A 15,642-nucleotide genomic window follows, 5' to 3' on the forward strand; every position below is an offset into this window, starting at 1 on the left:
AAAAAAAATTAATCTCTTTTTCCTTCTGTCTTTCATCATAACATGAGATACTGCTTGCATCTCAAGGCTGCTTGGCCAAGTACAAGATGTTTATGCTTGCCTTATCTTTATAGCGGGAGCTGTTTCTCCTCTGATTTCTGATGTAAGTGGAAGGATAAGTGACTGGGAGGTAGGGAGCAGAGATAACTACTGTTTAGGATCTTCCTAGGTGTCCTGTAGTTGGTTTTGTTGAGCACATCAAAACTTTGGAGGACTGTTGAAGCTATTTCCAGAGTGTTTGTCCTAATTTGTCACCACCAACCAGAACTGATATTTCTCCTCTTCCCTGACTCCCTTGAATTGTTGCTGCAGGTCAGCTTTCTCTCTTCCTAAATGGCTGCAGCAACGTCTGAAAGACACAAGCACATCAATCCCATTTGGTGCACCATGTCATCTCTTGTGACCCTCACCTTCTATTAGACTTGGCTTGGTTAGGCCAAGTGGTGATTTACTGAGACGGAGTATGTGGGCTGCATAAGTGACATCTTACTTTCACTTGTTCTTCTCTGATTCTGAAATCACTTGTATTTCTGAGATAGGAAAATACATTTAGGTGATGGCAAAATGATTTTGTTGCTTGGCTACTTATTGTTCATCTGCTGTAAAATTTGCTCTTTACTCTAGGCCAGTGTGGCTTTCCTGAGAACAGAACTTTCCTGAGAGCAGAAATTAGTGTCTATTATAGACTCCTGTCTAAAACCTAATTGACATCATATTTATTAGCATAATCACACTAATGGATCTGCTTGTTTCAAAAGAAACCCAGCTCTTCTGTTGTTGTTGTTCAGGCACATTAATGCTCAATGTGCTCTCTTTTTAGCTGATAGGTCACTTTAAATTGTGTTCTCTAATATCAGATAGTAAATTTGCTTTATGAAATAATGTGGATTTGGCTCCACTTAGGTTTTTCCTTTCTAGCCTGTGGAGTCCAGCTACCATCATCTTGAGATGTGTTTCTCTACACCCTATGTAATGTTGATCAATCTGAGCTGATCAGTATGGAAAACTGATCAATAGAAAATGTCTGAGAAAATGTATCTTCTTTTCAAAAAGAAATAGTATTTGCTTTTGGAGGCAGTGCTCATCCTTCCTCTGTTTGTATAGAGCTAGACTTTGGGAAGGTAGTTAAGGAGCATTCCCCTGTGGGAGAGGGGATTCCTGTTCTGTTCTCCAGCACTGTGGGAGCACCTAGAGAGAGATGGGCCAAGCTGTAGTCATCTCAAAGTTATCTAGTACATTTTGCAAAGTTTTCATCATTTACCAGTGAAAGTTTATGGATTTATGTCAAGGAAACCAAACAGCAGTCACTATATGGGGGGAGGGGGGGAGGAAGTGATATTTTAGATAAACAAACTGAATGGTATTTCAGGTTGTAAATCACAACAGTGAAATACAGGAAAATATGTAAAGAAGGAATTAAAGAGGAGGAAACAAATAAGCCAGTTACCACTGAGGAACACGGTTAGAGTCTGTCAGAGTGACAGGAGTGGGGAGAATGCTTCCAGTTCTCTTCCTACAACAAATAAATTACTGGCATGTTGTACTTAAACGCATTTCCCAGTTAGATGCTGTTCTGGGTAATAATACTCTTTTATAAAAAATTCCTTTTCTTGGTTTTATTTGGAAATCATTTTTTCAGTGCCTATTCTAAGCCATTGCACAGCATTCATGAACTATAAGCTTCCTGCTGTTACTCCTAATATTGCTACGTAACATCTTGATGGAGAACAGATATAAGTAGTAACAATTTTCTGTGTAGGCTTAAATTTGAGGGAAATTTGTTCCAGGGCACTACAGTTGCTGGGAAACTCATTTGTTGGGGGTTTTTTGTATGTGGGGTTTTTTTTAACATCCCTGCCATACTTTATCTTTGTGGATTAATTACTATCTATTTACTAAAATAAACATAAAATACATTGCTTAGTGAAAGCATCCACGAGGCACTGATAAACAGTTCCTCACACCCTTGACGGACTGTAGTCAAGAAACCTCAGACTCCTGGGTGCTCCTTGCTGTCTGCACATGACATTACAGGAGAGGAGTCCCATAAGGCATCCTTCCAGACTGATTTCATTAACAGAGTTTTGCTAGGATTTCTTGGGATTAGAACCAGGTATTTGTTACAGGGTAAGCAGGGAAAAATCCCCAACTGGGTCAGCGATCACCTGTGGGTGAAGGGTGTTGTTGCTCTTGACTGGGAAATCAGAGAAGAGCGGGAGGCTGTGTGTGTTGGATCTCCTTGTAAGCAAGTGTACGAGCTCTCTGCCTTGCAAATAGCTCTCCCTGAAAGGCTAGTATGGTACTAGGATTTTCTAAATCTCTTTTCTCTCCTTGCTTAGAAGCCTTACCGTAAGAAGAAATATTGTATTGATTTTCTGCATTGCTTTTATGGATTTTATTTTTAGAAGGTATTTAAATGATGCAAGAACTACTTACTAATTTTGGAGATACTTTTGAATTCATGGTTCATTAATATCTATAGTGGGCCTCTAACACTTGATCACTTTATCTCTTAGCAGAACTTCTGTATTGCTTTGTGGAAACATCCCTTTTATTTTTATAAGGGACATTTGGGATTTCCAAGGAGCTATTTTGGGGTTTTTTTTTTTGGTTTTTTTGTTTGGTTGTTTTTTTTTTCTTTCATACCTTTGATTTCTGAGGGAAAAAAAACCCAAATGAACAAAACTTCCAGAGAAGGGGGACCATTGTATGGTTATCTAGGAACATCCTTCAACGCCACTCCTCATAATGTTTACCTTTGTTGTTGCTTGTTGTGAAGGGAGGCAGAATTTTATTTCTGTTTTATCAAGTTTCTGCAAAATGTGTTGTCCCTAATTCTTTCAAGAAGAAAAAGTCAAACAGTGAAATTTCACCTTCATTGCCTCTCAGATTTAAGTTAGCATGAATAAATTGGAATTCTGCTACAAATAAGGAAGAAAAGATTAATTCATCCACATCAGATGTGAAACGAATTTACTTACTCTGTCAGAAGACGACTAGAGATAAAAGACGTGATGAGTTAAAAACATAGCTGAGAATAAATAATGATAAGGAAATAAACTGGTGGGTAGTTTTTGTTCTGCTTTCAAGATCAGCATTATATTTATTCTGTTATTTATTAGTATAGCAGCAAAAGATCACTACACAATTCATGGTAAGAAAGACCATAATCACTGGCTTTATGTCATCTTTTGCTTAAGAAATGAGGGAAAGGGATGAATATAACAAAGAACAGAGAAGAGGTAAGAATGGGAAGGTAGAATTAATGTGGATGTGAGCCCATCATTGGTCCAGTTTGTCAAGTACAATTCACTTCTTGAAAATAAAATTAATACATCACATCTAAAACTTTCTTAGATGTTTACTCACCAGCACCACAGAACATGTTGCAGCTGGAATATTTAGAACATACTTTCAGGGAGAAAGGATCATGGTCTGGCAGTGTAGCCAGGGTAGTGTTTCTGTGGTGCAGTGTTGTACAGCACTCTCATTTAGTAATTACAGCCAGAGCCCAGCGCTTAGGAGGAACAGACTAAACAGTAGCTTTGAGGATGTAAGTCAGAGCATCTCCCTTACTTCAGGTAATATAATGAGGAACAGAAAAAAAGAGATGCTGTATTACAGTGTTGATAATGAAAACATCTAAAACCATGAATGTGAACAAATGGGAGTAAATTTGGAAGGAAAAAAGTTGCAAGGTAAAAGTGGAAACTACCTTCTATGTGTAGTGTTTGCTTTGTTGTCTGTACCTTGTTTGATAAATTCATAATGTTCACAGTTACCTTACGACACCTGACTGAGGTGAATGAGTGATGTTTATAACACATTTACAGATGATGTAACCGAGGCACCAAAAGTCCAAGTGAGCTGCCCGGAATCATTTGGGAAGTCTGTGTCTGAGCAGGGAATTAACTGTGGGACTTCTATGCACCAAAACACCACCCTCACGATGGGGCTGTTCTTCCTCTGAAGGACTGGGCAAGAACTGTGGTGCTGGATGGAAACAACCAAGTTACAGTAATGGCAAACGAAAATAGGATTAGAAAAATTAAAGCTTTGCAAAGAAGTTCTCAGGTTTCAACTTGGTAATTGAAGGAGTTGGGTATAATAAAGATTACTGCAGGAAAAAAAAAAAAGAAAGAAACTCTGGAAGTGTAGCTGCAAGTGAGCATATGCTGCTTGTGTAAAACTGTATGTCCATACAAAGAGGCAGAGACAATCAAAATCCTAGAAGAGTTATAGGAGGCAAGAGGAATGGGGGGAATTGGATAATGTTGGTGAAAGAAGTATACATGGAAGAAGGGGAATGTATTTTAAGGATCATAGACTCTTTATTGGAGTGATAGGACAAGGGGCAATGGCTTTAAACTGAAAGAGAGAAGATTTAGATTAGATATAAGGAAGAAATTCTTCACGGTGAGGGTAGCAAGACACTGGCGCAGGTTGCCCAGAGAAGTTGTGGCTGCCCCATCCCTGGAAGTGTTCAAGGCCAGGTTGAATGGGGCTTTGATCAGCCTGGTCTGGTGGGAAGTATCCCTGCCCATGGCAGGGGAGTTGGAACTAGGTGGTCTTTAAGGTCCCTTCCAACCCAAACTGTTCTGTGATTCTCACGATCCTTAAACAGAGAGTAAGTAGTCACAGAAATAGCAGACTTTCCAGGAGACTTCAACCTTCATCTAGGAGTTAACGTGATAGATGAGGTTAGGGAGCTCCTACAGGAATGGGTTAAATTCACTAGAATACTTACTTTATTACCGGTATTAATAGCTGCTAAAATAAGTGCACTGAGAGGAATTTGAGTGTTTGTTATGACCATATTTGAGTGTGTTATGTTTACGAAAAGATTTAACTGGCAGTCATTTTCTTTGCTGAGTACATGGTGTCTGTTAGTTCCAAGGTTGGGTTTACTTAAAATTCAATTTATTAACTGCATTATTGTAGTTATTTTAGTGTAATACCTTTTTTTTTCTTCTCCTAAGTTATATATGCTGCATATATGTATTGAGTGCATTAGCTGGAAGAACACTACAGACAGCTTTTTACTTTTGAACTGAACTCCAGTCCTAGTTTCCTACAGAAAACTTACATTTTATGTTAAGAGCATGACTTCACGTTGTGTTCACTGAATGTTATTAACGGGCTGTGCAGTGCCAGAAGTTGAGACAAGGGGACAGTATTATTGTTAGTTGGTGTTTTCCCTTTTGTTTCAAAATAACTTTTTTTTCCTTCTCTACTCCATATGCACATTGCTCCTTAGGTTGCAGATATACTGAGAAATTACTCTGTTTCCAGATGAGGAGGAGGTGGAAAGTTTTAGTTTTTTTTAATTCTTAAGCGTGCTGTATGAAGAACACATTGTAAAAAAAATTAATACCATGTTGGTTTTTTTTCTTCTTTCTTCTCTCCTCCCTCTTCACCCTTATCCCCTACTGTTTTTAAAACTAGGTATCAGATTGTAGTGGAAATAGTTCAGGCAACCACAATCAGCAATATTCCCCAAGTGAAGAGGCAAAAAGGTAAGATTTTGTTAAGTCACATCTGTTGTTTTCATTTTGAAAAGCTGTTTGAACTCCCGACATACATATGCAATCAGTGTGTGTGGGATTTTTAGACAGATTTTAGGAATGCTATGCCTTTAGTATTTCAGTTCTGTTTCATTTGTCTGATTCTTCCAGAAACTCCCATGGTGTGATTATCCCCGCCCCACATCTTCATCTAAGCTGATGGATCATGAGAAAGGTCATATCTATGATGCATTTATTTTCAGAACTTGCTGCAACTAGGATTTTTGCAATTACAAATTCATATGCTGAGAATCTGGCTTCCTCTTTCTTTTCCATGCAATCCATTCTTCAAAGCATCAGTCTGTTCTCCTTTCAAAACACAGAAGAACGAATGATACAGTATAATTGTCAGTCAGATTTTATTTTGACTCTTCATTGTATTAAGTTTTTATGTTGCAATACAGAGTGCTCTTAAATCCTTCTGCAGTGTTTTGGCAATGTCTGCCTTTTAAAATGCACATGCATCTTACATTTGTACTTACATTTATTATATATACTGCTTTTTATTGTTCTCAAAATGCACCAAAACTGTGGTATAACTTCAGGAGATTACATTGATGGCGAAATTACAGACCAAATTTTTGCTTGGACAGATGTACTTAAGATAAAGCATAATAAAAAGGCAATGGACAATATAAATTAATTTGTAAACAAATAAATCTAAAAGATCTTGCTCATGTAATCTCTATCTCTCAGGTTAAAAAAAAATAATCGTTTTCTGTGTCCTTGTATCACAAAGGAAAGCTTTTAAAAATTATTCAAGCATAATGAAAAATGCAGAAGCAGAAAATAAACATGCCATGGGGAGGGGGGGAATCTTAGGGCAATCTGAAGAGTTTGGGGTCCATGCTCAAGTTTCTGAAAGTGTCAGATTGTCAACACTGATATGCCTTTAGTTTACATTCTGAAATAGAGCTAGATGTGCGTTCCTGTAGGATAAACTGCTTGTGTCAAACCAATGCAAAAGGAAAAGGAGGCACTGGGTTTTGCTCAAGTGTACATTACAGAAAGAGATATTAATATTTCTTAGATGAAAGTTAATTTAATGGAAAGTCTGTTTCATAAAGTAATAAACTGAGAACAGGGAAGTTAACTCTGAGTACATTATGAAAAATCAATCTTGCTAAGCCTGTATTTCCATTTGTGCTGCCATTGGACTTAGTTGTGACAAGAATTGATTTGGGGAATGTTTTTATACAGTTTAGGTTCCTACAATTAATTACTGTCTCACTCTGTCTCACTTTTTTAGAGTTTATCTAGTTAGCTGTCCACTGTTCTAAACCCTGAACGGAAGATGTTTTTCTGAAGCTACGAGTGCCTGGTACTGCAGAATAGATATAAAGAGATTATTACTATTTATTCTGCCAAAGTAGATCTGGTTCCACTTGTTCTCTGGTGGAGTTGGTTCTGCATTTTTATGGACTCTTGACTTTTACCTAGATTAAAAAAAAATCCAACGGAAATTCCACTAGTTGGTACAGTGAAGTTTTGGGTTAAGGTGTTGACTTTTATTATTAGTTTAGTCCTGTGGCAACCTCTTATGTCATTTAAGAGTTGATTACCACTGCTGGCTATATTAGCCACTGGGGCTGTTGTGGCTAAACCTTTTATTTATTAAATAGCTAATGGTTAATTCACATTGCGCCTGAAGAAAAAGGTGACATTTTCTTGCTTGATGCCTGTGGAACAGTGTGTCCAACAGAGGCATACAATACAATCTTCTTATAGTTCACACAAATTTAAGGCAGATTTCTAATCCGTTTGAGTTATTCCACTAAGGTTTTCATCTACCAAAAACTATCAGGCTCTGTCTATTTACAGTAAACTTTGAGGGCTATCAAAACTGAGGGTTAAAAATCTAGTTCTGAAGTTCTGAAGTTTTCTGAAGAAATCAAGTTCTGAAGATTTCTGAAGAAATCAAGTTCTGAAGGCTTTTTTGTATCTTGTTTTTCCTGAAGTAGGTGGAGACATTTTTCCTAATGTGTTAATGAATCTAATACGTTCCTGAATTTTAGGAAGAAAAGTTTAAGGAAAAAAAGCTGTGCTACCTTCCTTAAAACAAAACAAAGCCAACAAAAAACCCAGCGCAGCTTACTGCTGATACAAAGATTGTTGAGGTCTTGTAGAATAGACCACCGCATTACTTACGTGACCTTTTGATGTTTCCCTTTCTGGATGCGACAGCATACTGCTACTCCTGCAACAGCTGGATTTCATGGTGAATAACTAAATGTAAGCCTTATGCAAAAATGAAGTGTGTTTGCACAATCTCATTCTATTTTTCTCTTTTTAATCTATTCCCCCAGTACCTGCTGCATACCTGTAATAATGTGTGTGAGCATGGGTGTTGAAAGTATGTGATAGTCTCCCCTTTCCTGCTAGTAAATGAGCTCTTGCCTTCTGTGTCATGGGCATCTCTCAGCTTTGATTCCAGCCTGGTGAGAGATAGTCTTACTGGTAACTATTCCTTTTTCCTATGGCATAGTTGGGTCCTGAAGATGTAACTGCTTCTTCAGTGCCTGGGTGTTCAGCTAGAGCAGCTGAACTTTGGCTGGCCAGCAGTCTGTCGAGCCTGCTGTCTGCTCTTAGACTATAAGAGTAGAGCAAGTAGAATAATACGTACATGGATATAATCTCAGCCTCCATCAGGAAGCTCCCATGCCTCAAACTGAGGCAGCGTTTCAATAGAAAGAAAGGTACAACGACAAACATGAGGAGCACTTAGTGCAGCAGGAGTGGCCAACACTCTGCAGCAGTGAGTGCTTAGCTACTATCTAAGCAAAGTCAGTGTTGTGCAAGTACCTGACTAGCAATAAATAGGCCTAAGCAGGATTGTGTATCCTTGCTATTGGTTGTGGAGACATAAGTCTCTAAAACTGACCAAAAAGATTTTATTTATAAAAAGATTATTTTTGACTATTATTAAAGGATGACTAGCCTGAGGACCAGATTTTGGACTGATGACTTCTTATATGAGCTATAGTTGCTTGACTTCTTTTAGTATTTTATTTGGCGATACCAAAATATACATTTAATGTTGGTGCACAGAGGAGTTGGAGAGGAAGGTTTGTCCCTCAGGAAGGACAGGGTTCTTTATACACTTAATTTATCTAGTATTGGTGCCACCTATTGGCAAACTATTTAGCTGTTAGGACCCTCTAATAAAAACAGAAAGTACTTTAAAGTACTTCTAAACGTAATTCTATTAAACCTTCTGTAGTAAAAAATGGCATGTTATAGGGTCTTTTTTCTTTTCAGATTTCTGTCACTTGAATCTTCTGGCATGTGAGCGTAGGAGAGCAAACGAAAACATACAAAAGCATCTGATTCATGTTAAGCAGTAAGTTTTGCATTTGACTCCCTGAAAGAGTCAAATGCCTTAAGGCTGAGACACAAAATAGAGAGGTTCACAGTATGATGCCTGTTGTGGGTGGATGATACAACTTCTGTGGCCAGGAGAATTGCTTTTGGTCATTGCTAAACCTGAATAAGAAACTTAATGTAGCATTACTGTTTTCGGAGGTGTTGATGGTTTATTTTGGAGCGGTGCAGGCCACTGTAAATAGAAGCTGTTATCTTACATGCTGACATGACACTACTTCCCTCGTTTACACTTGCACAAAAGTGCTGAACGTGATGTGTATATGTATCTGCGTTACTTCTCCAGACTGTGACCTCCTATGCATCCTCTTCCAAAATGGTCAGGGTCACTCCGGCAGTGACTGTAGGAAGAGGCTTGGCTTTGTGGTTTTTGTTCAGGGTTTGTTGGGTTTTTTTTGGTTTTGCTTTTTTTGTTTTTTAACTCATCTCTGTTTTGTCTTCCTTTTGGTATTTTTGGACTGTGCTCTTCTCTACAGTCACATGTACTCTGGTTGGAAGAATCATGTCTTTCGACATCTTTAATGTAACATTCTCTGCTCATCTTGCCTTTTGATAAAGATTCCTTCAAGTACAGAACCAAAGTTGAGCTATATTTTAGGTATTGTAGGATTTTTTTACAAAATCTATACGTTAAAGATTTTGAAGGACTAGAAATGCTTATCTGAAAATGCTTACTGATTTTGATCTAGTAAAGCAGTTTGTAGGAGGACAAATAGGCAGATCAGGCGTTGTAGCATGAGTGAGAGGGGACCTGAGTTTCTAGAAACAAGAGTAGATCTTAATTTCTCTTAAAGAAAAAGCTTCAAAAAACAGTCATGAAATAGCAACAAAAGTAAGTTGCTATAATAACTTGATATGTGCTGCAATGAGAATAAGAATCTGTTTAACTATACTAATACTAATGTTAACAGACACATTTTTGTTTCTTCTCTTACTGATACTGTATTACAGGATCCTACAAGAATTTTAGGAAGGATCCCTTTTTACTAGCTGCTGTTTAAATCAAAAACCCATGAAGGCATGTACCTTGTCTTAGGGCAAAACAGAGCAAATCTCTCAACAGGTTGTTTGTTTTGGTTTTTTCCCCCAACACGGTAAAGGGATTTGTTTGATTTGCCTTCTAATTTTTTGTGCCCTCCACCTTATGTGTGACTTCACAGCATGACCAGAAACCTGGATGACGGGATGGGACCGTTTTTTCAGATGCCACACTGTAATCGACCCCAGGGCATCCCTGTTGAGAAAACTGCTCCTTTTCAAGCTGGGATTGCAAGACAGATTGAATAAGCAGCCATTTCTGTGTGGAGAGATCTGCTGTGTTGCAGTAGGAGATTCCTCCTGCTAAGTGTTCCCACTGTGCGTCTAGATACTTGCTTTTATAAGTGGAGCTAATGACCAATATGGAAAAAGAGCTGTCTGTGGGCAGGCTTCTTGGGTACTGTGGTTCCGAGAGAGGCTTCAATGTTGGGCTGTAAAAGGGACTTTTCTTTTAGATACTAGAGCTCTGAGCTAACTTGGGTGTGTGGGTTGTGATGTGTGGGTTTTGTCAAGATGATAATTTAGAGTGAAGTAAAAGGGATACTTCTGCATTCCAGCGCATTACAGATGCCATCTAACTTAATTATAACAAAACTTCATTATGATTCCTCCCCCCCAACCCCCATCTTCAACACAGGGATAAACACGCATATGCAGTTATTTTTGCATAGTTTTTTGGCAAGGCTTAAAGAGTTAACATCGTGCTTGCATGTTGTACTCAAGCAGTAAGTGTGGAGAGAGTCTTTGTGGATGAAGGTGAAGTTTAGAGTGACTCTGATCATGGTAGACTTGTTTTGATTTGTGATTTTTCAAATCAATTTTATAGAGGAATTCTTCTTTCTGCTTCTGAGATGTTTTGTGTGTGCTAGTGATGGTAATGCATCTTGTCTACAGTTGGTTTGGAGAGTTGCCCATCAGTGAAAGAGGGAAGGGAGAGGCTGACTAGTCAGATAGAAGTGACCAAAGGGAATGCAGGGACCTACAGACAGAGGCTATATGTGGTGGATGTTATTTTATTGTATAGTACATACTCACTCCCATGCTCAAATTTACCTTACTGCCACTTTGCTTTTTGCTTTACTCAGCTGTGGCTGTGACATGGGAGGCTGTCTTGCACTACGTATGGCTAATGATCAGTGTCTAAATTCTCTATGATCTCCCTTTAAGTCCCTTCCCCCAGATCTGTTGCCTGAAGTGTTTGGGATTTAGCACTTCTTTTACTCCTTCTCTTGTCTGACTGCGTTAGAGCTGGTTTTCCCTTTGCTTGTACCATGGGCAGTAGAAGAACTATGTGTACTGTTCTTCTCAAAGTTTGGCCTGCTCTTGCAGAATTGAACAAATACTTATCCAGGCCTACACAGGCTTTGAAAATGTGTGATTCAAAGTTTCTGAGAGTTCAAAGTGGTCTGTGATGATTGGTAAATTATACGGTTACTGTTTGTATGAAAATGTTGAATCAGTGTTAGCTATTTAAACACTTCAGCACAGCATTAAGTAGGCACTGCATGTGCTTGACTCTTGCAAAAGTCTTGCAGAAATGCATACGATGTCGTGCATGTGTGTAGCTCCTTCAGGATCTAGTCAGATGAGTCAGTGCTGTTGCACGTGCTGCCAGGTGTCATATCTGTAGTTCTTGAAGCTGTAAAGGAACAAGAGCTTGTACTTTCAGTTTTAATCAAGTTTTTCCATATATAACTTTGCAGTTAAAATGAGAAATCTTTTGATTTATGCTGCTGCTATCAAGAGAGGGGACAGTTCGTGCACTACTACAATATAATTTAGTTTGCGCTTTAAGCAGCTTTACATATGTCTTCATTTACACTATTTTTGTTTTATCCTTTGCTGTGGTTTATGGTAATACAGTTTGTGTGGCATTTGTTGGCATGACTATCATTTGCAAGCCCCAGCATTCTGACTGAAAAACAGATAGTGTGAATATGTACTGCAGTTTACTGTATTTAATGCATATAAACCTCACCAAGTAGCAAAACTACCAAAAAAAGAAGAAGAAAGAAAATTAGGTCTGAGGAATCTATTCTTGGAAATGTTTTTGTTGGGTTCTAGGATCTGTTCCTGCCCTACCTCAAATCAGAAGAAAATGCGGAAGCTTTGTCAAAAATCACTATAGATGTGCAAAAATGCGTGGAGTAAAAAAGATTTGCACAGATAGCTTAGCTTTGATTGCTTGGTAAGTCTGAGCTCATTTGGACCATTTGCATTTTAATCTTGTTCAGTGCAAAATGAATTATCCACAGCTGTGGATCAGTAAGCAGAGCTTGAAATTCTGCTTTTGGTCCTTAATTGCATTTGGATGCCCTTGGGAGGGGTGCACAGTACCCCTCTGGATTTTTGAAGTTTCTCCATGGCAATGCATGTCTTGCCAAAATTTCCCCTGATAAGGAGAACTATTTCGGAGGAAGTTACTAAAAGACCCTTTGCTCCTTTGGGGATGGAGGCCCTGCTCAGCTGTTGCTGGTAAACATGTATGCAACTCACCTGGGGAGGAAGTGCCAAAGAAGCATCTATCTTGTCTTGCTGATGAGAAGTGATTTTGTTTGGTTGGTTTTAATAATAATTAAAAAAAAAAAAAATCCCCAAACTGTAAAGTTGTTACTGATTAAAAAAAAAAAAAAAATTTCCAAAGGTTGCATTTTCTTTCCTTGCATAGTGATGAAACAGTGTCTTAGTAGCATATATCTATTTCTTTTCCATTTATTGGAGCTTGCTGAAGGGTATGTGAGTAAATAGAAACCTTTTCTTTTGTAACTTTCTGGTTTTGTTTGGTTTATGCAGTGATACCTGAACGTAGTGAACATCATCTTTGATGATTTTCAGAAATGACAAAAAAGGCTCTTAATTATATCTCAGTACTTTGGTGGTGATGGGATCAGGCAAGAATAGATTAAAAAGAGAAGTGATCTTTACAGCTTAAAATACCTTGTTAATAGGGCTTAATATGAAAAAAACCAGAGCAGTTTAGATCTGAAAATCGGAGAATTCTCAAAAATCTCAGAAGGAGATTAGGGTTAGGAGAAAACCAATGGTATGCCTTCCCTGACTGACATGGAAATGCTCTGCTAGTTTATCTTTCGTACTTTGGAAGAGGGAAGTCACGTTCAGTGTTTGTCCACGCTTCCACGCTGTGTCTCCTGCACTGCAGCGTGTTAGCCGCACTCCGTGCTGGGCTGCTCTTCATCAGCCTCTTTTTTTTTTTATTTGTGAAGGGACATCACTGCCAGGCTTTCACAGTGACTAGTCCTGTTTATCCATGGAGCAGGAACAGGCTGGCAGTGTGATCTTCATCACTCTGCCCCAAGTGTTTCTTACATGGAGTGGCTCCTTATGGATACAAAGAGCTGAGTGAGGCAAATGTTTTTGAAGGATCTTTGTTAATAAAGTAATTAATCACTGGAAGCAGGTGGGATGTAGGGCTCATTAGTCTCTCCTAGAGGCCTGCTGCAATCAAAGGATGATAAGACTTCAAGATAAAGTAGATGTGCTTACTTTGAAAACCCTCCAAGAATGCCTGGTTTTCACGAAGAAGGATACTTTTGTTTTAGGAAGGCTGAATGATCATTGCATAGCACTCTTCGTGGGTTTTCAAGGTGTGGGGCTTCAACTATGCATTTTGAGCTCAAAGTATTTAAACTATTGAGAAGATTGAGAACTTCTAGAAATCATCTTAGAGTCAAGTGCAGGAGGGAAAATGTTGGGGTTTAATCTTCGCTTTAAACTATTGTCCATGTATTTGTATTAGCTGTAAATTTCTTAAATTGAGGGGGAGAGCTGTTTGTCCTTAAGGTCTTTTCCTGCCTTTTGTTGTTCTCCTTTCTTTTTCTCTCGTTAATACTGGTACCTCTGGTCAGGGAACTGAAACACTAAATTAAATGCTGTATTGACTTCCCTGTGGAGATAACATGCCAGGAAAACAGATGGCTTTTTTTTTTTCATGGTAAAGTCATTTTATCATTTGCTTCAGCAAGTATCATGTCTGTAGTTCACTATTATATGGCAGCTCAGATGCAAATGATACCTATCCATTTTAAACACTAACAGTCTTTGAATCAGGAAGGTTCCCTGCCAACATACATAAATATATGCAGCAAATAAAGTGAGATTAAAAATATGGGAAAATATACTGGGAGAATATCTATACTCACATTACATGTAGAACTTCAGGGAGCTGCATGTACCTTGATTTGTCCTTCAGTATACAACTGACAAAACTTAGTCACCTGCAGTAGTTACATGTGGCTTTGAGGGGGAAACAAAATGGTGAAAACAGTCCTAAAAGGAGAAGGTACCTTAATGTATTAGAAATGTGTTTAAAATAGCTCTTTTAAAATAATTCCTAAGAGATTTCCTTTTTCTGTGTATGCGTTCACAAACATAGCTGTCTGGTTGTTTCTTTCCAGCAACTGTTTTGTAAAATGGATTGCGGTTTTCATCTACGTCATTTTACTAGCATTTGCTATTTCGAAAACATAGTAGAATAGATCTCTCTTTATCCCTGAGCAATCAATTAATCCAGAGCCAAGTACAAGCCAGGTACTTTGCTACTGAGCTCTAATTGCAGCCTGCAAAAGCAGGAGTGTTATTATTGAACAAGAAGAAATAAAACCAATGTATAAATGTGAATCAGTTGCATCCTGCAGATATAAAACAGGAATGATTTCAATGCAATAAGTTTTTTTAATCTGCTTTATCTGCTGCTGCTTTTTTTAGGCCCTGATAATTAGCTGAAGAAGCTGGAGTGTAGAATACACATACATTACACCTTTTATTACCAAGTCTTATTCAACTGACTGTCATCTTCATGTTACTTCACTATTTAACAGTACTGTGCAGTCTTGACATGTCATTATAAGATTGATTTTTTTTTTTTCTTTTTTTTTTAGTCATCTGACCGTTTTGAGTGAGCTTCGGTCAGTGCTGTTGACTGGAGGAGATACTATATGATGTGCTATTCACATCAGGCACAAGATATGTGTATTTGCAAATGAGATTAATGGGGCTGTGTCATGCTGGGCTGGAGGTGGTTGAGTCTAGTCCCTCATGACTCTAGGCAGTCAATGTTAGGTTCGGTAAGGTACATAAGCCATCAGCTCCACGTGTTATTGTATGCTATGGCTGTAGGTAACTTTCTAACACCATCTGATAAATGTACATCCTGTAGTACAAGTCTTGGGCCTGTGTCTTGCAACAAGCTATGGGAAGAGAGCTGGAGGGGTCAGATTTCACTGGATGTTCAAATAAGGATTATTTTTTTTTCTGAACTACTTTATATAAACCCTTGAGGTTTCATTGGAGAACGTTTCAAAATCATCATTCTGTCTCAAACACAAACTTTCCAGTATCTGTACTCGTGTGCATAGCTGATGCCTGAGTGACAAATGCTTTGATCAGGCAGGTCACAGAGGCAATGGTGCGATGATTTCATGTTGTAAAAGACTGTCTCTGATTTGCTTTATTCTTAGATTCAAAAGGAAGAGAAACTGCAGCAATGAAAGCTGACCTACTCAGGGCTCGCAATGTGAAGCGGTATATTAATCAGCTGACGGTGGCAAAGAAGCAATGCGAGAAGAGAATAAGGCTTCTGGGAGGGCCTGCTTATGATCAG

At 38.4% G+C, this 15,642-nt stretch overlaps 1 protein-coding gene across 1 annotated transcript in view; it reads left to right on the forward strand.

Moving 5' to 3' along the window:
• LOC104164184 (sorting nexin-25-like) overlaps nucleotides 1-15,642 on the forward strand; it is a 69,425-nt gene that overhangs the window by 22,553 nt on the left and 31,230 nt on the right. The window contains 2 exon segments of the mRNA XM_009703441.1: nucleotides 5,485-5,555; nucleotides 15,500-15,642. Of these exon segments, the coding sequence (XP_009701743.1) occupies nucleotides 5,485-5,555; nucleotides 15,500-15,642 (214 nt within the window).

This window comes from Cariama cristata, unplaced genomic scaffold (assembly GCF_000690535.1).
Source record: "Cariama cristata isolate BGI_N322 unplaced genomic scaffold, ASM69053v1 scaffold13037, whole genome shotgun sequence".
Classification (NCBI taxonomy): domain Eukaryota; kingdom Metazoa; phylum Chordata; class Aves; order Cariamiformes; family Cariamidae; genus Cariama; species Cariama cristata.